The sequence below is a fragment of the Grammomys surdaster genome, unplaced genomic scaffold (genome assembly GCF_004785775.1).
Source record: "Grammomys surdaster isolate TR1022 unplaced genomic scaffold, NIH_TR_1.0 948, whole genome shotgun sequence".
NCBI lineage: Eukaryota > Metazoa > Chordata > Mammalia > Rodentia > Muridae > Grammomys > Grammomys surdaster.
In genome coordinates this window covers 161,705-188,693 of record NW_021605367.1, presented here as the reverse complement: position 1 = coordinate 188,693, position 26,989 = coordinate 161,705, and the positions used below count along the sequence as shown (strand labels likewise).

At 43.1% G+C, this 26,989-nt stretch overlaps 1 protein-coding gene and 1 pseudogene across 1 annotated transcript in view; one reads left to right on the top strand and one right to left on the bottom strand.

Moving 5' to 3' along the window:
• Positions 1-4,736: 4,736 nt before the first annotated feature.
• Positions 4,737-26,989, bottom strand: part of Hmces (5-hydroxymethylcytosine binding, ES cell specific) — a 25,751-nt gene continuing 3,498 nt past the window's right edge. Inside the window, exons 3-7 of the mRNA XM_028782970.1 lie at positions 25,920-26,063; positions 21,683-21,808; positions 18,194-18,372; positions 8,437-8,629; positions 4,737-5,304 (exon numbers count right to left, since the gene is read on the bottom strand). Coding sequence (XP_028638803.1) covers positions 5,044-5,304; positions 8,437-8,629; positions 18,194-18,372; positions 21,683-21,808; positions 25,920-26,063 — 903 coding nt within the window. The 3' untranslated portion in view covers positions 4,737-5,043. The remainder of the gene's footprint in view (positions 5,305-8,436; positions 8,630-18,193; positions 18,373-21,682; positions 21,809-25,919; positions 26,064-26,989) is intronic.
• Positions 9,427-9,854, top strand: LOC114634355 (annotated as a pseudogene).

Here is a 26,989-nt window from a genome sequence, read left to right as displayed (position 1 = left end):
CTCTCTCTCTCTCTCTCTCTCTCTCTCTCTCTCTCTCTCTCTCACACACACACACACACACACACACACACACACAATTTCAAAATAAAACCAAGAAGAAGCCCCTATGGTGATGTCCTGAGGACAGCCACTGTAGACTCAGGCTATGGTCATGGGTACTTGAACTGCAATGATACTTTGTCCTTATAGGATGCGCCTGAGAACCCAAGAGTCTGCTGTAGGAATGAGTGCAGACACTCCTTTCCTGATTACTTCAGCCCTGTCAGGACTGCCTTGCACTTCTGACCTGTTCTTCAGTTTGAGGGCACACTTTATAACCATTTGACCCTCCAAACAGCCCTCTAGCTTCTGCTGCCTGCTGAGGGCACTTTCTGCACAGCTTGCAGCATGGCCCACCTCTCTCCTGGCTGCAAGAAGTCCTCAGTCATCTCTGAAACAGGCATGCCACTCTGAAGGTAGGTCCTGAGTCTCAGGAGCTGATACCTGCTGTTCTTGGGTGTTGAGACTTTGGTTGTGAATACTCACCCACTCTCCTGTGACTCCTAGGGTCTAACTTTGTCCCAAGAGGGCAAAGGACTTGGCAAAGGCTTTTCATGCATGCTGGCCAACTTGTTGTTCTCCAGGGAATGAAGTTCCAGCATTTCCATCCCTTGCTCCATCCTCTGAGCAGAGAAAGGATGTGCAAGCCAGAGGGGGGAAAGCAAGCCCTGTAACCTCAAGTGAACTTTGAGAGACCACAAAGTGGAGGCTGGTGGCCTCCACTCTCTATCCCAGCACTCTGGAGGCAGAGAAAGGTCAAGCACTGTGAGGTGTTCCACATCAGCTTGGTCTACATGGAGTTTCAGGACATCCAGGGCTACAAAGTGAGACCATGTCTCAAAAACATGACAAGAACAAAACCAACCAAATAGAAGAATGAAGCATAATTTTAGTCATTCATACATACACAGTGATCATTCTTATAACAGTGACATCTGAAGAAATATGCATGATGCTTTTATACTTTTGCATAACACATTTCTGAAAGACCTGAGCCTGTGGCTATCAGCAGTCTGTGGTTCCTTGACTGCAGGGGTCAGTTATAGGGATGTTCTAGAGAGACCTGTGAGAGAGTGGTACAGGAGTTCATAGGAGGTAAGGATTACTTTTAAAGTGTGTTTATTCAAGGCCATTACAACCCTAGGTCTCAGGCTCGGGTGATCAAGGGTGTTTTCTGGCCTGAGCACATACTCCCAAGAGAATCTTTGTCTTTCTGCATGTAGGAAACAGATCAAATGATGTTTTCTTACAGTACAGTTCTGCAAATACTGTGGATTTCCTATGATCTATACAGTATCTCAGCACATTTTGAAATGACCTATCTACCATTTTCAGGCCCGGCAGAAGTCTGAGAGCTCAGTTCTCACCATAGCACCTGCCCTCCAGACCTCCCCAGCTATAAGCCAAATCTCCACATTTCCCAAGATGAAGCATTCCTCCCATCCCAGAAGCCCATAGATTGATCCTGGTGCTAAGTCATGCACCAGGGACCAAGCTTCTTGCTTTAGTCTATTTTTGCCTTAATGCAAAGCACTTTTGCCTGAGGCAGTGAATCACGATGGACTGCAGAGAGGACAGAGGTGAACATCTATCACAAGCCAGACATTCTATGCAGTCTGCTTCCCCCAGGGCTAGACTGAAGGAGTCCCCTAAGAACTCGTTGTCATCCCCTAAGAACTCGTTGTCATCCCCTAGTTGTTGCATGAGTGTTGGGCACAACCTTTGAGGCCATCAGGGAATCCAGACAAACATATCCTCCTGATGCCCACCTGCTCTGGAGAATGCCAGTCACAGTCCCACATATCACATTCAAACTGGCAGACCAGCCTGCCCTGCTTAATCTGAGGTTTAGTTAAAAATGAAGGACAGCCAGGCGGTGGTGGCACACACCTTTAATCCCAGCACTTGGGAGGCAGAGGCAGGCGGATTTCTGAGTTTGAGGCTAGCCTGGTCTACAGAGTGAGCTCCAGGACAGCCAGGACTACACAGAGAAACCCTGTCTTGAAAAACAAAAACAAAAACAAAAAAAAAAAAGAAGGACAAACCCTTTGCTTCCCTTTCCCATTGGATCTCAGTACTGGTATTGGTGGTACTGAAGAAGGAAGGGCATATTGTAGCTGGCCTCCCTGTGTTAGTGTCTGCTATAGAGCTTGCAGTCAGATCTAACAGGCCTGGATTCTTTTTTAAGATGGAATAATCTGAGAAAGAAATGGATGTGAAGCTCTGGGCAGTTACAGCAATTGCTGACTAAATTCTTGGATGTTTCTTGAATTCTAATCTTTGAAAGAGCTAGGTAACTAGTAAAATGGCCTTCACCTGTGATTTTGGGCCTAAAATAGAAAAAGTCATAGGAAAGAAGGGGCGGGAAAAAGAACACACTATAGGAAGACTCTCTTGGCTAATATGCTATGATTTACACACCTGTAACCGGATCAGTGAAAGCTTTTATTTTTTGAAAACAAACAAACAAACAAACAAACACAAAGGAAAACAGAAGATGTTCCCAGCTGTTGAGATGGTTCAGAGGGTTGAGTATGCGGCAAAAGTCTTACAAGATGGACTCCACTCCTGAAACCCACAAAGACAGAGGGAACCAACTGACTCCAGTTTTTCTCTGATCTCCCTCCACATATGTGCTGAGCACATGATTTTATACACACACACACACACACACACACACACACACTTAAAGAAAGGATGCTCTAGAGCATCAAACATTGTCAAGAAGGCAGGAAAAACAGTTCACAGTTCCCTGAAATAAGTGAAAAATTGACAATTAGCAACGTCCAGTAAAACTAAAGGCTAAATAAAAAAAATAAAAACTTAATGTCTGAGCATTTACAAAATGTACAAGTAATGAAACTATGTTTTCAGATATAAAAATTTAGGGTCTTATGCAGGCTGGTTTTGAACTCCCTATCCCCTGGCCTCCATCCTCCCTTGTGCTGGGGTAACAAGTAGGCACTACCAGGGCAGGACAGCATGTTATTTATATGAAAGTGCTACTTGAATGAAAAGTTACCCATGCATTGCATTCATGTTAAAATGTAAAAGCCCTGCTAAGGAATTTAATCATAAATGGGGGGATATAATAAAAACAAAGGAATTCATTACACGATGTAAATATCAATATGTAATTCAGTGAATATTCTAGTAAGTTATTTGAATTTAAAACAAAACAAAAACCTCACAGAGATGAGATCACTCCCTAAAACCAGAGGCCACAGCAGAAGCACAGGGTGCCTGGACCCTGACTACAAGGGTGAACCCACCCTGTCTGCACTCGCTGAAGTGAAAAGCATGAGAGAAAGCAGCCTGGGAAGGCCAGGGTGGTGGGCCTGCACGCACCTGGGTCCGCCCCTAAGGACCCGCCCATGCGGGGGGACGCTGCTTGCGCACTCACACAACACAGGATCCGCGCAGGATTGGTGGAAACCCCGACCCCTAATTTGCATAAACCCGAGGCTGCGCAACCGCATCTCAGGATGCCTCCCAGCTGCAGCTGCCTCTGCAAGGGAAGACGGTGCGCTTGTTTTCACGTTCCCATCTATACCTGAGAGGTCCTTCTGTGAGTCCTGCCCACCAGCTGCCTTGTTCTCTCTGCACTAAAGGGTTTGCCGGAGAGGCCTTGCAGAGACAACCAGCCCTTTGGAAGCGACAGCCCTCCGGAGCACCTGTACCTTGTACTTACTTATATGGTGTGCTGGAGTGGAGGTTCACAGGGTTGCACTCAACAAATACTTGCACCTGCGCTCGCTTATGCAGCAATTATACTAAAATTGGACTAACATGATTAAATGAACAGCACTTGGTCAAGTACCTTTGACTTTGATAACAGGAGAATACATGGAAAAAAGTTCCTGCTCTCAGGGATTTTACTTGCGAAGGGAACTAGTATCCCAAACAACTCATTATGAAGTGATTTGGTGCCAAGGAAAGACAAGGGCTCCACAAAGCAAAGGGCTCTGACTGGGACTGAGAAAGTGGGAGCCACTTCTCCAGAACTTTTAGTTGCAGACCTACCTGCTTCCCTGATGCGCGCGCAGCTTTAGAGGCCTTCTCACCTAGATCCTTGACATTCTGTGCTAAGGGTCTTGAAGGCCTCCGACCCAACTCTTCTCCAAATCTTTCCCAAATCACTCCAGTGCGCAGCAACTTCACCTAGTGTTTTTTTTGTTTATACAGTTTTCTCTGTATAGCCCTGGCTGTCCTGGAACTCACTCTGTAGACCAGGCTGGCCTTGAACTCAGAAATCCACCAGCCTCTGCCTCCCAAGTGCTGGGATTAAAGGCGTGTGCCACCACTGCCTGGTGACTTAGGTTGGTTTTAAACTAAACCCAGAAACACTTTGAAGTATTAAGAGTGAAAGGTTTTACAAGGGGCTGCTGCCACTAAACTGCCTCTGAAGGGCCCAGTGGCCTACCCTTTTGTGGTAAAACTCATACTTTAAAACAAATACCAGGAAAAACTGGTTAAGAGCCTTAGAACTCTTTTTTTTGTTTTTGTTTTTTTGTTGTTGTTGTTGTTGTTTTTTTGAGACAGGGTTTCTCTGTGTAGCCCTGGCTGTCCTGGAACTCACTCTGTAGACCAGGCTGGCCTCGAACTCAGAAATCCGCCTGCCTCTGCCTCCCAAGTGCTGGGATTAAAGGCATGTGCCACCACCGCCCGGCGAGCCTTAGAACTCTTGCCAGCCAAGGTTTACCAAACGCAATTTATTTAGAACAAAATACATTAAAAGCTTAACTCTAAAGGAGGGCCCAGAGATTGAGAAGAGCTTCCTTCATGGAACACCAGTAACAGAAAAGCTCCCAGCATGGAGGCAGATTCCCAGCTGAGTCAGGAAGGGCAGCAGGGCCCACAGGGCTGGCCACAGTAGCCATGTTCTTCTAGGCCTGTAAAGGTCAGCTGGCATTGGCTCACCACCTTCCCAAGTAAATGGTTACAATTCCAGTCAACTGGTGACAACAGTAATACTGTATCAGCCTGGTATGGAGGAGTCTGTCATTAGCTGTTAGGTCTCTTGGCCACAGGCTCATCCTCCTTCTCCTGCTTTAGCCATCGATCCAGGAAGCTGCTGGTGGCACCTCTTTTAGTAGGCAATGGGCTCTTCTGTAGAAACTGGCTGGACCACTGGGGTAGACCTGATGCATCCTTTTGGGGTGAGTCAGGGACTTCCTTTTTGGGTGAGTCAGGGACTTCTTTTTTGGGTGACTTTGTAGCCAGCCATTGCATCATCCTTTGACTGCTGCCACTTGCCTTGGGCTCCTAGGAGAGAGAAAATTCTCATAGCGTCCAAGTTTGATCTTCAGAGGGAATACCAATGTGAAGGAAGAAGCATGTACCACCCCCACCCTCAGTCTATGCTAGCAGAGTGTTACTAAGAGTGCAAATAAAAGACGCTTATGAGTGCCCAGGGTAGGAGAAGCACTTAAAGATCAAAGGACAGGAGTCAGTGTGGAGCTGGAGAAAATTCCAAAAATGCAGAGAAGGAGGTGCCTTCTGGAAAATTCAGTGACTCAATGGCTGGGGATAGGAGGCTGCCACCACAGTCAGGCTCAATAGTTCTCCCTGCTTAGTATGTCTCGACTGCTACTATTCCCTCTGCTTTCTGTGTGCCACACCTAGTCCTGAAATGAGAAGTTCTCTGTGAGGTAACAGTGAGGAGTACAGACCATGATACAAAAGGATTACTATAGTTGGGCAGTGATGGCACACTCCTTTAATTCCAGCACTCAGGAGTTAGAGGCAGGTGGATCTGTGAGTTCAAGGCTAGCCTACTCTACAACACCAGTTCTAGGGCAGCCAGATACACAACAGAGAAACCCTGGCTTAAAAAAACAAAACAGGCCGGGTAGTGGTGGCACACGAATTTAATCCCAGCACTTGGGAGGCAGAGGCAGGTGGATTTCTGAGTTCGAGGCCAGCCTGGTCTACAGAGTGAGTTCCAGGACAGCCAGGGCTACACAGAGAAACCCTGTATCGAAAAGAACAAAAACAAAAAACAAACAAAAAAAAAACCAACAAAAAAACAAAACAAAACAAAAAACAAAAACAAAAAGAGTAGCTGTCCAGTCCAAGGTAAATTATGTAATTACATTTAAAACTTTTTACATTTACATTATATATGTACACAATTTGCATATGGAGATCACAGGATAACTTGCAGGAGTGAATTGAGAGAACAAATATGGGTTCTGGATACAAAACTCAGGTTGTCAGCCTTACAACAAATGCCTTTACCTATGACCTCTCTTGCTGGCCCCATAATTAAACTTTTAGAGGATAACAAAATTCAGTATCAGGATTGCAAAATATTCGAGAGAAATTAGACAAAAGAAAAGCAATGTGGGTGATCACAGTAAGAAAAACAAGAACCTTTAGGGTAAATGTAGGTGGCCAGCTGGTCCTCACAGTCCTCTGATACTGCTCCAGCATTCTAAGAGTCCTGTACCATGGAGCATGTTGTTCTTGGTCCCTCCATGCCACAGAGAGATGAGCACTGTTTTGCACGTCAGCAGGGCCAGCTTTCTGATGTGGAAGTTCCCTTCCCACTGCAGGCATTTGCCCACTCATGTTCCTTCAAAACAAACCACCTGGAACCTTGCTCAACGCTGAGAAGTTACAGAGCATTACAAGAATGCTCTCAGGTACTCTGGAGAGAGTAAGGACTGGAGATCCTCCAACTTGTAGTTGTAAAAATAGTACATCAAATAATCATGTTTGGGTGGCGGAGAGACAGCTCAGTCAGTAAAACACTTCCTTTGAAAGTGTGAGGACCAGAGTTCAATCCCTAGCATCTGCATAAATATGCTAGGCATGGTGGCATGCACTTTTTTTTTTCCTTCAGTCTTTCCAGAGAGGGTTTTTCTGTAGCCCTGGCTGTCCTGGAACTCACTCTGTAGACCAGGCTAGCTTTGAACTTAGAAATCCGCCTGCCTCAGCCTCCCAAGTGCTGGGATTAAAGGCATGCGCCACTGCTGCCCGGCTGTGGTGGCATGCACTTGTAATCCCAGAGCTGAGGATCCACAGAAGGATCTTTAAGGCTCTCTGCCTACTTAGTCTAACCTAATTGTAAGCTCTAGGCCAGTGGACTCGGTGTTTCTGAAGATGGTATTTAAAGTTGTCCTCTGACCTGTACATGTGCACATGAGTGTGTATATATACACACACTTGCACCTATTGAGATATGAACACACAAAAGAAAAAAATTATAGCTGGAAACAGATTTAAAACTTTCTCACATTTATTCTACATACTGGATCCTAGACTCATCAAGGAGATTCTTAAGGACACAGAAAGCCAAATTTTGTTTGAATATTTATTCTACATATTTGAACAGGGTCCAACATTTAATTGTCTGAAACTCTTTTTTATTGTTTTAACCCAGGGCCTCTTAACATGGTAAACAAGTAAGCACCCATCACTGAGTGGCAGTGAAGCCCCAGCAAACACTGTGAAAGAGTTTTCTGTTAGGGGTTAAGTTAGAATAGGATCTGAACATCACTGTTAGACTTACCTCCCAAAGAGTGTAAGAGCTCTGGGTAGTTTAAAATGAGCAAAATTCTGGCCAGACATGGTGGTGCATACCTCTATCCCAGCACTTGGGTGGCAGAGGCAGGCAGATTCTCTGAGGCCACTTGGCATATTCTAGTCCAGCCAGGGCTACACAGTGAGACCCTGTCTCAAAACAAACAAAAATAAATCTGACTGTGGGTGTTAGAGTTGGCTCAGCAGTTATGAGCACTTTGCTGTTCTTGCAGAAGATCCAGGTTTATTTCCAGACACTCATATTGGGCAGCTCACAACTGCCTGCAACTCCAGCTCCAGGAGGGCAGATGACTTTTTCTGGACTTTTCAGTCATTGCACTCATGTGTACAAATTCACACACAAACACATAAATAAAATAAAATAAATCTTAAAAAAAAAACTTAGAAAAAAAAAGGCAGGCAGAAAAAAAAGGCAGGCATGGTTGTGCATGCCTTTTTTTTTTTTTTTTTTAAAGATTTATTTACTTTATTTATGAGTACACTGTAGCTGTCTTCAGACACACCAGAAGAGGGCATCGAATCTCATTACAGATGGTTGTGAGCCACCATGTGGTTGCTGGGATTTGAACTCAGGACCTCTGGAAGAGCAATCAGTGCTCTTAACCGCTGAGCCATCTCTCCAGCCCCTCGTGCATGCCTTTTAATGCTAGCAATAAGGAGGCTGTGGCAGATTGATCTCTATGAGTCTGATGGCAGCCTGGTTTACACAGCAAAATTCCAGGACAGCCAGAGAGACAGTGAGACCCTGTCTAAAATGCAAATCACATGAAACAAACATTAAAGTTCTGATGATGCACAGGCATATTCTGAACAACAGTGGTCTCAGAATAGACAATTCACCGTCCTTACCTTCTTAACCAGCAAGTCAGCAGGAGCCAGACACTCAGGAGTGTTGTTTCGGGAATTGTTCACCACTTGAGAAACTGGATGGAAGGTGATGTTATCTATGGGGTGGATTAGCTTCAGAGCTTCCTGAGTGGCGACCTCACCAAAGTCAAGCCATCTGGAGACTGCGTCTTCTCCATCTAGTATGGCAGGCATTCTGGTGGGTGGGGGTCAGATGGAGACATAGATGAGGGTAGAGAAAGGAAAGAAACCAAGTCAGTTGATAGTTCAGGTATCACAGGAGCTCCTGGTCCTCACTCTTACTTCACACATGGACGTGGCCACGTGGTTACTGATATAACCTGATAGTGCACTGGAGTCAGCATTCATTAACTTGTGAAATTTCATAGCACAGGTAGTAAAGGGCACTAAGACTGAATCTAGTGGATGCCAGTGCACCCCCTAGAAAGTTGGTCAATTTTCCGGGGTGCCCTCGACTAGAATTAAAAAAGAAATCAGATCCTGGGAAAGTCTGTGAACAAATACCTCCAGACATCATCTGTGAGAGACTTCCAAAAAGAAACAGCTATCCAGCACTAAAGTGAGTCTGTAGTCACAGCTACACAGGATGCTGAAGTGGGTGGATTATTTGATCCCAGGAATTGAAGCTAGCTGAGGCAACACAGCAAGACCCAATCTTTTATTTTGATTTTTAGACAAATTCTTGCTGTAGACTAATCTGGCCTCAAACTCCTGATTCTCTTGCCTCTCCTTTCACTCCCTGAGTGTTATCACACCAGATGAGACATTCCCCTTCAAAAAAAAAAATGTCAAAGCAGCATATATATGTAATCCCTGCACTCAGGAGAATGAGGCAGGAGGATTACCATAAGTTTAAGGTCAACTTGGACTTACACAGGGAGTTCTAGCAAAGTATGAATGCAAAGTAAGACTCAACAAGAATGGTCTTCTCTACCTTGGGAGCAGCTCTCCTGCTTTGGCCCCTCACCCCTGAAAATGTATGCCTGCTCCAAGTTCATCTCTACCTGCTCCCTGATCAGGAGCACCTCTCAGCTGCTGAGTCGTCCGCTGTCTGCGGTGGAGTTGAAGCAACCGCAGATGCCAACAAATGAGAGCCTCAGGAGCTTGGCGGTCCAGCGGCCTCTGACCTCACTTATCCCTAGCCGCAGCTTCCAAACCAGCGCCATTTCCCAGGACATCGACACAGAGGCCAAGTTCATTGGAGCTGGGCTGCTACAGTTGGGGTGGCTGGCTCTGGAGCAGGGATTGGGACTGTTTTGGGGAGTCTCATCATTGGTTATGCCAGGAACCCTTCTCTGAAGCAGCAACTCTTCTCCTACGCGATTCTGGGCTTTGCCCTCTCAGAGGCCATGGGGCTCTTTTGCCTAATGGTGGCTTTTCTCATCCTCTTTGCCATGTGAAGCAGCCATCTCCACTTCCACCTCCCATAGTTCTTTTGTGTCTCATCTGCCCTGTATATTCCTTTTCCTGTAGCTCCCCAAGAAGTCTGGGGAAAGTGCTTGGCTCAGGGTTTGACAGAGAGAAGACAAATTAAAAAAAACAACAACAACAACAACAACAACAACAACAAAAAACAAGAATGACTGAGAGTAGCCGGGCGGTGGTGGCACATGCCTTTAATCCCAGCACTTGGGAGGCAGAGGCAGGCGGATTTCTGAGTTCGAGGCCAGCCTGGTCTACAGAGTGAGTTCCAGGACAGCCAGGGCTATACAGAGAAACCCTGTCTCGAAAAACAAAAAAAAAAAACAAAAAACAAAAAAACAAACAAACAAAAAAAAAACAAAAAAAAAGAATGACTGAGAGTGAACAAAAGACCCTTAAAAGCTCTGAAATCTAGATGCATTTATACCTCTTGTGCTCAATTATATCTTAGTTGGAAATAACACACATTAAACCTTTCTTAAACAGTATACATAGGCGTATTTCTGAGTTCGAGGCCAGCCTGGTCTACAGAGTGAGTTCCAGGACAACCAGGGCTACAGGGCTACACAGAGAAACCCTGTCTCGAAAAACCAAACCAAAACAAAACAAAAAAACTAATTTCCCACATGAAATATGTATAGCTTAGGACAAGGCTAAAGCAGGCAATCCTGGCAATGCTGAAGCACCCCATTCTTCAGTGTTCAGAGCAATCAGTAACTGCGAGGTGTTAATACAAAGGCAACCATTTCTCTGCCAGTGACTCTTTCCATTATATATATGCATACATTTTTAGTTAATTTCATGTGTTTGGGTGTTTTCCTGCATGTACTTCTTTGCATGTCTGTGTACCTTAGGAGGCTCATCCAGTGTTGGGTTTCCCAAGGACTAGTTACATACAGAGAGCGTAGTGAGCCATCATGTAGGTGCTGGAGATTGAACCTAAGTCCTCTGTAAAAGCAATCAGTTCTCTTGACCACTGAGCAATTTCTCCAGCCTCCACTGATTTATTTGTGTGTGTATGTGTGCCTCCTGTCAATGCCTCTTCAGCAAATCCTACTGGTATGGGTCACCACAACTAGCTCATTTTTAAATTTATTTTTGTAGTACTAGGTATTAAACCTAGGGATTTACGCATGCTGAACAAGTAGTCTTCCACTGAGCCACATCCCAACTTCTCTTTTCACTTTTCTTTCATTTTTAAAAAATTTTTGAGACAGGATTACTCTGTAGCCCTGGCCATCCTGGAACTTGCTCTGTAAACCTAGCTGTCCTCAAACTCAAGAGATCTGCCTTCCTCTGCCTCTAGAGTGTGGGGATCAAAGGTGTGTGCTACCACACCTAGCTCATTTTTCTTCTTAAGGCAAGGTTTGGTTAACTTGCCTAAGGTAGACTTGAACTCAAGATCCTCCTGTTTTACCTTCCTAAAGTAATAGCTTGAGCTATCAGGTTCGACTTACGTGCTTGTTTTACAACTGCAAATTAGTTCCCAATGAGTCTGCTATATCAGCAGATTTACATTTGCTTATGCAAAATCTTTTTTTTTTTTTTTTGGTTTTTCGAGACAGGGTTTCTCTGTATAGCCCGGGCTGTCCTGGAACTCACTCTGTAGACCAGGCTGGCCTCGAACTCAGAAATCCGCCTGCCTCTGCCTCCCGAGTGCTGGGATTAAAGGCGTGTGCCACCACCGCCCGGCACGCTTATGCAAAATCTTATCTGCAGAAATACTGAGTGGAAAGAGGCATGGTGATGTACACTTGGAAGGCAGAGGCAGGATCTCTGTGAGCTTGAGGCCAGTCTGGTATACATGGTGAGCTATAAGAGAGCCAGGACTATAAAAGAGACTATTTCAACTTCAGCCCCATCTCACCCCCATAAAAAGAAAGAAATACAGGTTGGGAACTGGAGAGTTAGTTCACTGGTTATTGACCTTGCTGAGGACCCAGGTCTGATTCCCCAATACCCACATATCCAGTCCCAGGGGGGTTGACAACTTCCTTTGACTTCAGCAGGCAAATGGCATGCATGTAATACACAGACACACATGCAGGCAAAACATTCATACCTACTTTCTCTGCCCCCTACTTTCAGGTTAAAATATGACCTCTTAACTGTTCCTGCCACTGCCTTTGTTACACTATCATGAACTCTAACCCTCTGAAACTGTATAATGAAAACCACCACTGAACTGAAGACAAAATCGGCAAGGAAATGATCATTATCATTGTTACTGAAAAGGTATCAAGGTAAGGTCAACCCTACTGGCCATTTGATCTATAAATGTAGTGAGAAAGACAAAAGAATCATTGAAAAATTCGAGAAGGCAGTTGCTGACATGGGAAAGAGTCCTGGGTTTTAGCCAAACTGAAAACCAAGAGCAGCACCATTGCAGTATCACCCTGTGACTTCAAGATCAGTTAATTATCATGTGTCTATTATCAATACCACAGGACACAGAATATCTGAGGCTGACCAGGCTGTCCTGATGGCTGCTGTGTTGCTCAATTTGAAGATGCCATCTCTAAGAATGCAGATGGCAGAACCATGAGCATGCCCTCTGGCTTAAACACAAAGTATAAAACAGCAAATTCTAAGTATCAATCAAATGGATTCTACTGTGCTACCCTATAGCCAGAAGAGATATGAGGAAACTGTTAAGGAAGCAATCACCCATGTTAAGAAAGTTGGCTCTGACAGTCTGGAGAGATGCTCAACAGTAAGAGCACTGGCTGCTCTTGCAGAGGACTTGGGTTCAATCCCTAGCACCCAAATTGTGGCATTCAATTGTCCTTGACTCCAGTTCCAGGGAATCCAATGTTCTCTTCTGGCCTTTGTAGGCAACAGGCATGCACACTGTACATAGATATGTATGAACCCAAAACGACAATATCTATAAAATGCAAAAACACTTCTAAGGAAACTGGCATGAACCTGATATGGAAGCATTTGTGGTAATTTCTGTTTGGAATGGTAAAAATATGCTGAAGCCAAGTGCTCATACCCCTTGGGTCACTCATGAAGATGACAGCACCAGTGGAATCACACTGCTGGTAGCTTTGAATGTACGCTATCACTAACTTGTCTAAATGTCAAGACTTTCTGCTTGCCTCTCCTCTATGTCTATAAAATTGGTGCCATTAGTACTGTTGCTGTGGGCCAAGCAGAGACCAGTGTTATCAAACCCACTTGGTGGTTAACAGTCAATATCACAACTGAAGTCTAAAGTCTACTGAAATGCACCTGTGGCTTTGAATGAAGTTCTTCCTGGAAACAACATAGATGTCAATGTCAAGAATCTCTACGTGAGATGTTCCTAGTGGCAACAGTAAAAATGACCCACAATGGAAGCAGCTAGCTTCACTGCCCAGGTGATTGTCCTGAACCACTTAGGCCACATTAGAGCAGGGAATGTATTAAACTATCACACAGCTCACATAATGTGCATGTTTGCTAATTTAAAAGGAAAGACTAATCACAGTTGCTTGGAAGCTGGCCCTTTATTCTATTTGGTGATGTTGCCACCACTGATATGGCTCTAGTCCAATAAATAATAAATTTATCTTAATAAAGTAATAAAGCAGTGCCAAAAAATGACAACATTAAATAGGTGTTTGATCCAGGAAGGCAGAGATGGGTCAAGAGGTTTGCAAAGAAAATAAGGACTGTAAAAGTGAGCAAAATGTCAGCCATCAGAAGTCAACACTGACTAATCACCAAAGCTGATCCTCCTACAACTTCTCAAGAAGTTGCTAAGAATTCAACATGAACTACTCAAGTGTCACTGGGCATTGTAAAAATGAAAAAGTTTGGTAAGTGAAGGAGGTCCCATCAGATAACAAAAATTGGGGGAAAAATCCCTTTGAACGGTTACTGCATCTTATTATAGGCAGCAATAACCAACTATTTCCTGACTGGATTGTGACATGGAACAAAAAGTAGGTTGTATATAGCAACCAGCTATGGCCAGCTCAACGGCTGGACTGAGATGCTCCAAAGCACTTTCCAAAGCTAAACCTGTATTTAAAGAAAGGTCCTGGTCACTGTCTGGTGTTTTCTACCACGGCTTTCTGAATCCCAAAGACAGTTACATCGAGAAGTGCGCTCAGGAAGCTGAGGTGCACCAAACACCACGATGCCAGAAGGCAGCACTGGCAAACAGAAAGGCCCAGTCTTCTGGCAATGTCTTCTTCATGGCAACAGCCCAAAACCAGCGCTTTTCAGCCAGGGCCTAAACAAACAGGCTGAGGAGTTTTGGCGTATCCACCTATTCACCTGATTTCTTACCAACTTCTAAGTGTCTTAAAAACCATTCGCAGGGAAAATACTACTATATTCATCAAGATGCAAAAAATGCTTTCTAAGAGTGTGTCAAACTTTAAAGCTCGGTTTTATGCTAAAAATTTGTGACTATAATGGTTTCTATATGATAATAAAAATGTGTTTGAGACTTTAAAAAATTCATACACATATTAAAATTAAAAAAAAAAAAAAAAAACAAACTGGCCGGGCGGTGGTGGCGCACGCCTTTAATCCCAGCACTTGGGAGGCAGAGGCAGGCGGATTTCTGAGTTCGAGGCCAGCCTGGTCTACAGAGTGAGTTCCAGGACAGCCAGGGCTATACAGAGAAATCCTGTCTCGAAAAAACAAAAATCAAAACAAAACAAAAAAACAACCCTAAGAAAAAAAAGGGTAAACATAGAAAACTGACCACAGTGGAACTGAGCTTATAGGAATATACAAAACATGCACATATCCCACTTCAGACACCCATAGCTATTTTGGTTGAGACATATTCAAGGTATATTCTGCTACTGTTTTGCATTTGTTAATTTTTATATAATTTGAAAATACTCAGGGACATAAGAGATGGCTCAGTATTACGAGCACTGGCTGCTCTTCCAAAAGACCTGTGTTCAATTCCAAGTAGTCACATGGAAGCTCACAACTGTCTGTAACTCCAGTTCCAGGGGGATCTGACACCCTTAAACAGGCATACATGAAAGCAAAACACTGATGCACATAAACAAATTTAGACATGCTTTTAAAAAGATGTAAAGACAATTGGGAGGCAGAGGCAGGCGGATCTCTGAGTTCGAGGCCAGCCTGGTCTACAGAGTGAGTTCCAGGACAGTCAGAGCTACACAGAGAAACCCTGTCTTGAAAAACAAAAAACAAAAACAAACAAACAAAAACAAAACCACCAACAACAAAAGATATAAAGAAAAAAAACCTCATCTAACATCTCAAACATGTCTAGGTTTCCTGGCTCAAACATGTTAGATTGTGTATACAAATGAAATTGAAATTGTTTTGAATATGAGAAACTAGAAATGTTAAGCATTTAGAACTAAAAATGAGAACATGATTATCTCCAAGACAACAGATATGAAGTAAATCTTACTGGTGTCAATGCTGCAAAAATAAAGATCGATATCTGAGCAACATCACAAAATGGCTGTAACTTTTTCAAAGAGAAAGCACAATTTACTGATTTAATAGAACAAGCTTCAATACTACAAAATCAGCTCCTTTTGCTGCTAGTATTGACTGGTTTGGTAGTTTCAAATGCAGCTACATTTCTCAAAGCTTTTTACAGTAAGAAAAGGCCACAAATGCAAGTGATTATAGCACTCAAGGAGTTCTAGCAGTGACACTAAAGGTAAATGAAGGTGACTATTCTTTTGATAAAATGTTCAATTTTCCCCCAACACTAGATACTTTTATTTTTTAATGTTTCACTGACAGTTGTCTTATTTGAGACAGTGTCTTCCAATGCAGGACTAAACTTGTGCAAAGTTTCCTACCTTTGCCTTCCAGTGCTAGGTTATATTATAGGCCTGTGCTACCACAACTGGCAGACAGTGCTGTCTTCTCACCCTTATTTTTCTTGTGCTGGTTAGTTTTTTGTTCAGTTGACACAAGCTAGAGTTATTGGGGAAGATGAAAGGCAAACTGAGAAAATGCCTGTATCAGACTGGACCGTCGTAGGCTTAGCTATGGGGCATTTTCTTGATTATTGGTGATGGGGAAGGCCTAGTCCTCTGTTGGTAGGACTACCCCTGAGCAGGTGGTCATGGGTTATATATGAAAAGTATCTGAGTATACCAGTAAGCAGCATGTCTCCATGGCCTCTGCTTGAGTTCCTGCCCTGACTTACCTTCATGATGGACTAAAATTAGGATCAGTATTAAATAGACCCTCTCTACCTAGAGTTTCATTTGGTCATGGTGTTTATCATAGCAATAGGAAATAAACTAGGACATTAGTTTCCAGTTTTATAGCCCAGGCTCACATTTTACTGGTTATTTAGTATGAATTGTTGTCTATAAGTAGGTGAGGGCAGATACAAAATAAGGCTAGAGGCTGTGATTGGGCAGTGGATAAAGAAGGCAGGCTGAGAGTTTTAGAGATGGGAGAGATAGGGAGACACGGGGAGAAGGAAGGAAGAGAAAGATGAACCAGATTTTGTGTGGCTTTAAATAGCCACAGGAGCTATGTATATCTTATAAGGGATGGGTAATTACAGGACAATTTGTCTTATCTAGGTGGGCAATTTATATCATTATCAATTGGCTCTGAGTTCATTGTGTAGATGTTTTGTGGGTTGAGAATTTACTGATATAAATCTGACTGATAAATTACAAGCCTCTATAGAGTTTTGATTTTACCGGGTAATAGTGATTTTTTTTTTTGGGGGGGGGTTGGTTTTTCAAGACAGGGTTTCTCTGTGTAGCCCTGGCTGTCCTGGAGTTCACTCTGTAGACCAGGCTAGCCTCGAACTCTCCTTTTTTTTTTTTTATTTCTCGAGACAGGGTTTCTCTGAGTAGCCCTGGCTGCCCTGAACTCACTCTGTAGACCAGGCTAGCCTCGAACTCTCGAACTCAGAAATCCGCCTGCCTCTGCCTCCCAAGTGCTGGGATTAAAGGCGTGCGCCACCACCACCCGGCTAATAGTGATTTGTAACAGCTAACCACAGGGGGTGGATGGCTGGAAATGTGAGCAGGATCTGCTGCAAGAGAACAGTGAGTTGGGGACCATGGAGACACTGGGGGTGGGGAAATTGCCATACTAGAACATAGCCCCTTGTTTATATATTTAATGCAACAGGTGGCTCCCAATGTGGGGCTTGAACCCACAACCCTAGGATTAAGAGTTTCTATCAATTGAGCTAGTCGGGTGGTAGCCAGAGGCCCCCAATTTAGGTGGTGGATTGACTGGGATCTGCTACCAGAAGTTTTATAACTTAAAATAACTTACAAAATTAAGATAGTAGTTTCTGCACCCAACCATGTGTTATCTGTTGATTCTAAACTAAGATTATATGATGTTTTCCTTCACACAGTGGCTCAAGTTGGTTCCAAAGAAAAATATGGTGGCAAGGCACCCCAGCCAGCCATGGGAACTTGGAAGCATGGGTGCGCATGGCAATAGCCAGCCATGGGAACTTAGTGAACCGGATGGAGAGATTTTGGAGCTCTGAGAACAGGTTAGCCTGTATGCCAGGCTGAGTATGGACCAACCTGTCTGCTGGTGCCTTGCCGGCGGTAGCATAGATTACTATTTAATATTTCACACAACAGTTTAGCATAGCTGATTTTAGGAGACAAATATATACACATTTATATTAAAGGGCAAAAGCTTTGACTTCAACAAATCAATGTACTTTATTTTTTTAAGATTTATTTTTCTTGCCGGGCGGTGGTGGCGCACGCCTTTAATCCCAGCACTTGGGAGGCAGAGGCAGGCGGATTTCTGGGTTCGAGAGTTCGAGGCTAGCCTGGTCTACAGAGTTCCAGGACAGCCAGGGCTACACAGAGAAACCCTGTCTCGAAAAACAAAGATTTATTTTTCTTATTTGTAGTTATGTATACATGTGTGTGTCTGCACATGGGAATGTTCACATGGCTGTAGGTGTCTGTAAAGGCCAAAGGAAGTGGACTGCCAGGAAATATAAGTATAGACAGTTGTGAGCTCCCTAGAAATCAAACCTGGTCCTTTGCAAGAGCAGCAAGAGCTCTTATCCACTGAGCCAGTGGAGTTGGGGGTAAATCTCAGTGATATATCACTGGCCTAGGAAGTCCACGGTCATGCTAAGGACATATTCAACCATGAGCTATACCACCAGTCCCTAAAAATATTTTTAAAATCTCAGAAACCAAAATTTTTTATAAGGATTTCACTGTATAATTTTGTAAGCATGTTGGTAATCTATTGGGGAATGTACATTATGTTTTGGGAAAACTGGTTATAATTTGCATAAGTTAGTTTCCTGTTCTCTAAAATCAAAGCAAACTCTCCCCAGGAAAAAGCAGTGACTTGCCTGTTGTGGATGTCACTCAAACCTCTGCAGGAATCCACAGTGATGATGCTGTAGGAATATAGGCGCTCTCCCCCTGGGGGTTCCCAGCAGTCAAAGATCCCTGCCATTGTCAGCAGCCTCCAGTTGTCCAAGATCTTTTCCTTGTTGTCGGGGCTGTCTGAAGCATTGTTCCCACCTGACTGGAAACAGCAGGCTGATTAGATTTGCCCAGTGATGCTTCAGACCTGGCAGCAGGTCAGCTGTTTTGAAACAATTAGGCCTGTACTATATTGATCCTATCTGACCCATTATCATCCACACTGAGAGGCTTCATGGCAAATGTCCACTGAAACAGCAGATGCTGGCTTCTTAATACTTCCAGAATTTAATGCCTTCACTTGACTTTCAAGCTCTCTAAAAATCTAGCTCAGGAAGGGTTCAAAGAGAGTCTGGCTATTAGAAAACCCTCCAGTATGTCACTGCTCACCTAAAGCACAAGGAGACACTAGAGGGGGAGGAAAAGCCTGTGTTGAATAGAAAAAACAAAAAACAAAAAACAAAACTGAAAACTGAAAACAGCAAAGTCCAAACCCAGTTCCATTCCTATGAGAGTGACTTGATCTCATATTTAAAGGGATAACAGAAGAATTTCTAGAAATTATTATTTTGGTCTCTTCCCTACATATTATGTCTAACAACAACCAAAATTGTAAGAAACTCACACTCTCTCTCTCTCTCTCTCTCTCTTATTATTATTATTTTGGTCTCTTCCCTACATATTATGTCTAACAACAACCAAAATTGTAAGAAACTCTCTCTCTCTCTCTCTCTCTCTCTCTCTCTCTCTCTCTCTCTCTCTCTCTCCCTCCCTCCCTCCCTCCCTCCCTCTTTTTCTTCCTCCCCCCATCTCTCTCATACACACATACACCAAGAAAAGGAAAAAAAAAGAAAACAAGAGATTCTACTGCCAAGAGAAATCATGAGAAGCAGAATAAAAGCATGATTACATTTCAGTTAAAAACGTTAAAGGCCTCTTTAAACAATGAACATTAAACAAACTGAAACACAGAGAAAAGAAAAAAAATCAGAAGAGACCACTCAAGAACTATGGGATAATATCAAATAACCTAACACATCTATAGTACATAAATAAATGCTTTTTCAGAAATATAAAACCAGTCAGGCAGTGGTGGCGCACACCTTTAATCCCAGCACTTGGGAGGCAGAGGCAGGTGGATTTCTGAGTTCGAGGCCAGCCTGGTCTACAGAGTGAGTTCCAGGACAGCCAGGGCTACACAGAGAAACCCTGCCTTGAAAAACAAAAGAAAACAAAACAAAAAAACAACAACAAAAAAACCAAACAGATTTCAAGCTGGATTTAGTGGCATATATCTTTAATCCCAGCTCTGAGGAGACAAGGTAGGCAGAGATCTCTGTGAGTTTGAGGTCAGCCTAGTCTATATAGGATTTCCAGGAGAGCCAGGGCTACATAGTAGAGAAATCCTGTCTCAAAAAAAAAAAAAAAAATCAGAAAACCACTCCCTAAAAAACAAAACAAAATGGCCCATCAATTCAAAAGCAGCTGTGGAGATGCTCCAATCAGTAACGTGCTTCCCACACAAGCATGAGGACCTGAGTTCTCATACCCAGAACCCACATGAAAAGTTGTTAGAAACAACACATTAAAAAGCAGCTAAGAACACTGACTGCTCTTCCAGAGGTCCTGAGTTCAATTCCCAGCAACCACATGGTGGCTCACAACTATTTGTAATGGGATGCAATGCCCTCTTCTAGTAGGTCTGAGGGAAGCAACAGTGTACTCACATATATAAAATAAATAAATCTTTTTTGAAAAAAAAGTTGGACATGGTGGCATGTGCCTATTACCACTTGGAAGCTTGCTAGACAGCCAGCCATGGCAAACCAGTGAGTTTCCAGTTCAACAAGAAATCCTGTCTCAAAAAACTACAGTGAAGGACAACTGAAGAAGACATGCAACACTGAACTCTGGCCTCTACCTGTGTAAGCATACATGGTCATGTGTACCTAGGTGCCAGGAACAAACTTAGCATTAGTGGCCCCATAGGAGAGCAGGAAGTTGCTGGGCAGTGGTGAAGCACACTTTTAATCTCAGCGTTTGGGATCTCTGAGTTCAAGGTCAGCTTGGTCTATAGAGCAAATTCTAGGACAGTCAGGGGTCCACAGAGAAACCCTGCCCCCCGAACCCCTGGAAAAAAGAAAAGAGCAGGAAGTGGCTTTTGGAGGAGCTGACTTGTCTGTAAAAGGGAGAACTGCCAAATGGTATCTCAGATCTCTAGCTGTAGAATCATATTTGATATAGAAGAGCTTTCTTCATTTTTCTTGAAGAGGCATAACATGTCGCTAACTGACTGGACACCACAAAGAGCTGCAAATGGCTCTATCTTTTATAGCTTGAAAGTTTGCTACCACTGAAGAACCCCAAGTACATGTAAACACGTTGAAGAATGTAGTATTATACAACCACAAAGAAAAACCCAAGTTTATCAACAGTGACTAGATAAATGAAGAGGCTTAATTTAAAAACCCAAACAAAGGAAAAAGAAAACTAGTAAGACTGGTGGCACAGAGAAAACTGAAGGAAAGAAAGTGAAAGCATTCCACAAAAGGTGAAAACTTAGATTTACAACAAAACAATTGGCTTGATGTGATGATACATGACTTCTTTGTTATTAATTAATTAATTTATTTATTTATTTATTTCATGTGAGTACACTGTCATTGTCTTCAGACACACCAGAAGAGGGCATCAGATCCCCATTACAGATGGCTGTGAACCACCATGTGGTTGCTGGGAATTGAACTCAGGACCTCTGCAAGAGCAGTCAGTGCTCTTAACCACTGAGCCATCTCTCCAGCCCTAGTTTTTATTTTTGTTTACCACTATGACTGCCCAAATGTGATCTGAACATGGACACCAGTGGACGTGCCAATAGAGTAGACGGGTGAAAGGCCTACAGGGCCTCAATCCTACAAAAACACTACATCAACTGAGGAATACTGGGAGTGAAAGAAATATCATTCCCAGAGAAGAGCACACCAGCTTGTGTCCAGTGCCAGTGGTCAGCACTGAAAACATACATATAAGCAAAAGTATATAGATTGAGCAGGTTATACTTAGGAATGTAAATATACATATTTACGTGGAATAACAATAAAAAAGTGGCCATGGGACATGAGGAGGTATATGGGATAGTTTAGAGGGAAGAAAGGGAGAGATGTGGCAATCTTATTATAATCTCAAAAATAACCTGTAGATCTGTATTAATACTGAGATAGTTCTGAGAAATGTAACATTAAGCAATTTTGTTGTATTAACAGCAGAGAGTATGCTTAACATACCCTAGACTATACATCAATGAGTAGAATCAATATTTTATGTATCCTATAATGTTTACATAGACATTGCTATACGACCTTGATTTGTTTCTCTGTTTTTTCCAAACATACTGTTTACATAACTGCTCATACCTGCTCTGTCTTGACTTGAGGAAAATAGATGAAGTATGGTTGCCTCTGGTTTGTTCCCTGACACCGCTGCCACTCGTAGAATCCATCTGCTAAAACAACACACCGTCGCCCTTTCCCCAGAGGAACCTGAGAGAATAAACAGGATATTGTCATAGTGATTCTCATGTTCAGCACTGTAATATGGTGGCAGAGGGCCTGCCTAGCAAGTACACACACACAGACACAAACATCAAAACACTCAGACTCCAGGCAGATTTCTGAGTTCGAGGCCAGCCTGGTCTACAGAGTGAGTTCCAGGACAGCCAGGGCTACATAGAAACCCTGCCTGGAAAAACCAAAAAAACTCCCCAAAAAAAACAAAAAAACAAACAAAAAAACCAAAACCAAAACAACAAACAAACAAACAAACAAATAAAAAACACTCAGACTCATATGTGGCCCTGAAGGAGTTAACCTTTTTAAAGTGCTGATCTCAGGGAAGTATTTTACCATTGAGCTACATACCCAGAAGAGTTAATTGTTCTGCACTTCAAATCTCTTAAGATAATTTTTTTTTTTTTTAAGACAGAGTCCCAGTATGTAACTCTGGCTGAAACTCACTATATAGGCCAGACTGGCCTTGAACTCACAGAGATCCGCCTGTCTCTGCCTCCCCAATGCTGGGATTAAAGACATGCTCCACTATACCTGGCTTTAGACATTTTCAAGACAGGGTTCCTTTGTGTAACCCTGGCTGTCCTGGAACTCACTCTGTAGACCAGGCTGGCTTCAAACTCAGAGATGCACCTGTTTCTGCCTACCAAGTGCTGGCATCAAAGGCATTTGTCACCACTGCCTAGCTTCGACATTCACTCTTTTTTTAAAGTATTTCTTTGTGTGACAGTACATGTTTGTAGTAAAAGACAATTTGTGGGAGACAGCTTCCTCCTTCTACCATGTGGGCCCCAGGGATCAAACTCTGATCTTCATGTTTGGTGCAAGTGCCTTTACCCACTGAGCCATCTAATAGGCCACTACATCACTTTTCTTATATATAAAGTCACTGCTCAGCTAAACAGATGTGGAAAACTAAATAACATACATAGAGGCAAAAATGCACTTTCCCACTGGTGGCAGCTACTTGTATACAGCAGTTTTCTCCAGGACAGAAGGGGAAACTCAGGAGGTAATCAAAACAAAACATGCCTAAGAAGTAGAAGGTTCTAGAAGGCCCCTCCCCTGCTTTATTGGAGTAAACAACTGTTCTCCTTGGGAAGGAGACTGATCAGTTCATTTGCAGAGATCCAGATGGCAGCTTCTGAGTCCTGGAGTGGATTTCAGTGATGAAGTTCCTTTTTAAGTCATCCCTTCTAAGTGGACCCATACCCATACTACTCTTAGTAAACCCAATAAAAACTCACTGGTTCACCAAGTTGGACTTTCATCTGTCTTGGGCTCCCTTTCAGGGGTAAATAGATATGTGTATTGCATCTCCCCAAAGTTTGTCAACAACAGCTAGTCTCCAGTTTGCCCCAAGTGGATCATGCGTTCCAGTATTTACACACTATCTCATCCTTTCCCAGACTGAATTAGGCTGGCTCTAGATGACAAATAGAACACAACACAAGCAGTGCTGTATGACTGACAAGACCAGGTCACAAAACTCATGTAGTTTCTGTTCTGCCTTCTTAAATCATGAGCACTGCAGTAGATGAGGTGCCACATCAGAAGTTTGGTTAACTCATGCTAGGAATGTAGAAAGGCTTCTAGTTGTTCCAGCCATACCAGCCATGGTATTAGCCATGCATGAAGAAGCTATTTGTCTTAGTTTGCTTTCTATTGCTGTAACAAAATACCAAGATCAAAAGCAACTTGGGGAGAAATAGTTTTATCTCTGTTTATAACTTATCATGAAGAGAAGTCAGAACAGGAATTCAAGGCAAGAATTGAAGTAGATGAGACCAGTGTGGTAGACTTATAATTCCAGCCCTTGGGAGGCAGAGGGAGGAGGATCTCTGCAAGTTTGAGACTCTTGGAGTCTAGTTTTCAGAGTGAGTTCCAGAACAACCAACCATAGAGACTCTTATTGGGGTCATCCTCTTGTGCACTGTGTAAAGGTTACCTGTTAGTGTTTTGTAAATATTTTCTTTTTTTCTTTTTCTTTCTTTCTTTCTTTCTTTTTTTTTTTTTTTGGTTTTTAGAGACAGGGTTTCTCTGTGTAGCCCTGGCTGTCCTGGAACTTACTCTGTAGAACAGGCTGGCCTCGAACTCAGAAATCCGCCTGCCTCTGCCTCCCAAGTGCTGGGATTAAAGGCGTGAGCCACCACTGCCCGGCGAAAATATTTTCTCTATCACTTTCTGATTGGTTTAATAAACAGCTCAACAGCCTATAGCAAGGTAGAAGAGAATAGGCAGGACTTCCAGGAGAGATAGGAACTCTGGGAGAGTCTGAGGTGGTAGATTTGTCAGTGAAGAGACAGATTTGCTAGCAAGACTCAGTATGAAACTGAGGAGAGGTATCAAGCAATGTGGCAGAACATACATTAAAATAAACAGGTTAGCCGGGCGGTGGTGGCGCACGCCTTTAATCCCAGCACTTGGGAGGCAGAGGCAGGCGGATTTCTGAGTTCGAGAGTTCGAGGCTAGCCTGGTCTACAGAGTGAGTTCCAGGACAGCCAGGGCTACAAAGAGAAACCCTGTCTCGAAAAACCAAAAAAAAAAATAAATAAATAAACAGGTTAATTAGATTATAATAGTTGGGAACAAGAATAAGCTAAGGCCTAAAGATTTCGTAAATAATATAAAAAGGTTCTGTGTCATTATTTGGGAGCTGACAGGCCCAGAGAGTCATGTTACAGACCCTGCCTCAACAACAGCAGCAACAAGAATGGAAACAGGCCATGGGAGAATGCTGTTTACTGTCTGCTTTACAAGGCTTGCTCAGTTTTGTTTTGTTTCCATATAACCCAGGACCACCTGCCTAGGGGTGCTACCCACCAACAGGGAGCGGGCCTTTCTTTCCAATCACTGATCAAGACAATGCCCCACAGACACACCCACAGGCTAATCTGATGGGAGTTTTTCCTCAATTGGTTTCTTCCTTCTTGCTGACCCCAACTTGTGACAAAAAACTAACCAGCACAACTACCATAGGTATCTATCCCTGGCCAGGTAAAAACAGCAAACATTCCCAGTAAAAACTGCCTCACTGAGCAGCACAGCTAGTCCATAGTATACAAGAAATATTTTATTTTTATTTAAAATTTTGTTACTTTATTTACTTTTGGTGGGGAAGAATCTGATCATGGCACTGTGGGCAAGACAACTTGTAGTAGGAGTTAGTGCTATCCTTCTAACATGTATGTTCTGGTGGTTGATGTTGGGTCATTAGCCTTGGTAGCAGGTACTTTACCTAGAAAACTTTGTCTGCTACCTCCACCCCCATTTTGAGATCAAGGTTTCACTGAATATTTCTGCTTGGTCCAGAACTCACCCTGTAGATCAAGTTGACCTTGAACTCACAGAGCTGTTGGCCTCTGCCTCCTAAGTACTGGGATTAAAGATGTGTGCTACCACACTGGACCAACTGTTTCTCTTTAAAAACTGTCTTAGTTACTATTCAATTGCTGTGATAAGACATCATGGCCTAAACTACTTGAAGAAAAGGTGTTATTGGAGGCTTACAGTTTCAGAGAGTAAGTCCATGACCATCATGGTGGGGAGCAAAGTAGCAGGCAGACAGGCAGGGTGCTAGAGTAGTAGCTGAGGGCCTATTTATTTTGAGGCACAATCACCAGTCACAGAGAACAAGGGAACAAACTGGGAGTATCATGGGCTTTTGAAAGCCTACTCCCCAAACCTCCTCCAACAATGCCACACTTCCTTCCTAATCCTTCTCACACAGTTTTACCAACTAGGGACCAAGTATTATGAGCCTATGGGAACCATTCTCATTCAAACTACCATAACCAATAAGTTTGGGCATTGCTAGTCTGGAACATAGAAATAAACAGAACAGAACCAAACATTAACAACTGGGAATATCCTGGCTGGGTGGTGGTGGTACACACCTGTAATCCCAGCATTTGAGAGGCAGAGGCAAACAAATCTCTGAGTTTGAGTCCAGCCTGATCTACAGAGTAAGTTCCAGGAGAGCCACAGAGGAACCCTGTCTTGAAAAAACCAAACAAAACAAAAATAACAAACTGAGAATATCCTTTGGAATATATTTCTCAGGTATCCTAAACATGCTACCTACCTTGAATGACTGCTTCTCCATTATGGTATCACTACGACAGTTGGTAGTGTTGAACTGCAGCTTGGAAGGATCACTTTCTTTGAACCAAGATGGAACTAAGCCCCATCGCATGGGAATAATTATCCGATCTGATGAATCTGCATCCTGCCATTAAAAAAAAAAAAAAAGATTTAACACCTAGATTGGTGGTATACACTTGTAATCCTAGCACTCAAAAGGCTGAGGCAGGAGGATTCCTGCTACTTTAAGGCCAGTTTGGTGGGGCTGGAGAGATGGCTCAGTGGTTAAGAGCACTGACTGCTCTTCCAGAGGTCCTGAGTTCAATTCCATCACAATCATCTGTAATGGGATCTGATACCCTCTTCTGGTGTGTCTGAAGACAGTTACAGTGTACTCAAATAAATAAATAAATAAATAAATAAATAAATCTTAAAAAAATATTGCCGGGCAGTAGTGGTGCACGCCTTTAATCTCAGCACTTGGGAGGCAGAAACAGGAGGATTTCTGAGTTCGAGGCCAGCCTGGTCTACAGAGTGAGTTCCTGGACAGCCAGGGCTACACAGAGAAACCCTGTCTCAAAAAAAAACAAAAACAAAAACAAAACAAAACAAACAAACAAACAAAAAAATGGCCAGTTTGGGCTACATAGAAAGTCAGGCAAGACTATATAGACACAGTGGTTAGGCACACTTGCTGCTTTTGTAGAGGACTTGAGTTAGGTTCTTAGAACCTATGTCTGGCAGCTACAACTGCACCTAACTCTTCCCACTGGCATACACCCAAACAGACGCATGAGCATGCACATACATTTAAAAATAAGAAAGGCTGAGCAAGACACAAAAATATAATTAATTCAACAGGCTCAGATACAGCAGGAAAACTGTAATTACTATATAAAAACAATACAAGGTTATTAAGTGGGAAAAAGTTAGCTAGGCATGGTAGTACATGTTTTTATTTTAATCCTAGCATCTAGGGGGAGGGTGGATTTCTGTTAATTCAAGGCCAGCCTACCTCAAGAGAGAGAGAGAGAGAGAGAGAGAGAGAGAGAGAGAGAGAGAGAGAGAGAG